The 310-nt window shown below is 64.2% G+C and overlaps 1 protein-coding gene across 1 annotated transcript in view; it reads right to left on the reverse strand.

The window, feature by feature from the left end:
• Window positions 1–310, reverse strand: part of UNC13A (unc-13 homolog A (C. elegans)) — a gene marked incomplete at both ends in the record, with an annotated part of 36,084 nt that overhangs the window by 33,921 nt on the left and 1,853 nt on the right. Inside the window, 2 exons of the mRNA XM_009887937.1 lie at window positions 49–126; window positions 277–309. Coding sequence (XP_009886239.1) covers window positions 49–126; window positions 277–309 — 111 coding nt within the window. The remainder of the gene's footprint in view (window positions 1–48; window positions 127–276; window position 310) is intronic.

Consider the following 310-nt stretch of genomic DNA (forward strand, 5'->3'; position numbering starts at 1 on the left):
CTGCTGTTCCCTGCGCAGCCCTCGCCCCGCGCCCCATCCTGCGCCCACTTACATCGTCCTGGTCCCGCATGGCATTGAGCTGCTCCAGCTTCTTGGCCCAATACCTGGCCTCCTCCTCGGGGATATCTGCAAGGGCAAAGACCCCCATCGGTGCACAGCCCCCCAGCTTTAGGGATTATAGGATCAGATCTCCAGCCCCAACCCCGTGAGCATCCCTGGGACTGGGGGTAAGGAAGGATGCACCCCGGTCCTGGGGTGCCCAGGGGTGGTACCCACCCAGCGGCAGCTCGAAGCGGGTGTCAAGGAGGAT

Source organism: Charadrius vociferus, unplaced genomic scaffold (assembly GCF_000708025.1).
Source record: "Charadrius vociferus isolate BGI_N301 unplaced genomic scaffold, ASM70802v2 scaffold1096, whole genome shotgun sequence".
Taxonomy (NCBI): domain Eukaryota; kingdom Metazoa; phylum Chordata; class Aves; order Charadriiformes; family Charadriidae; genus Charadrius; species Charadrius vociferus.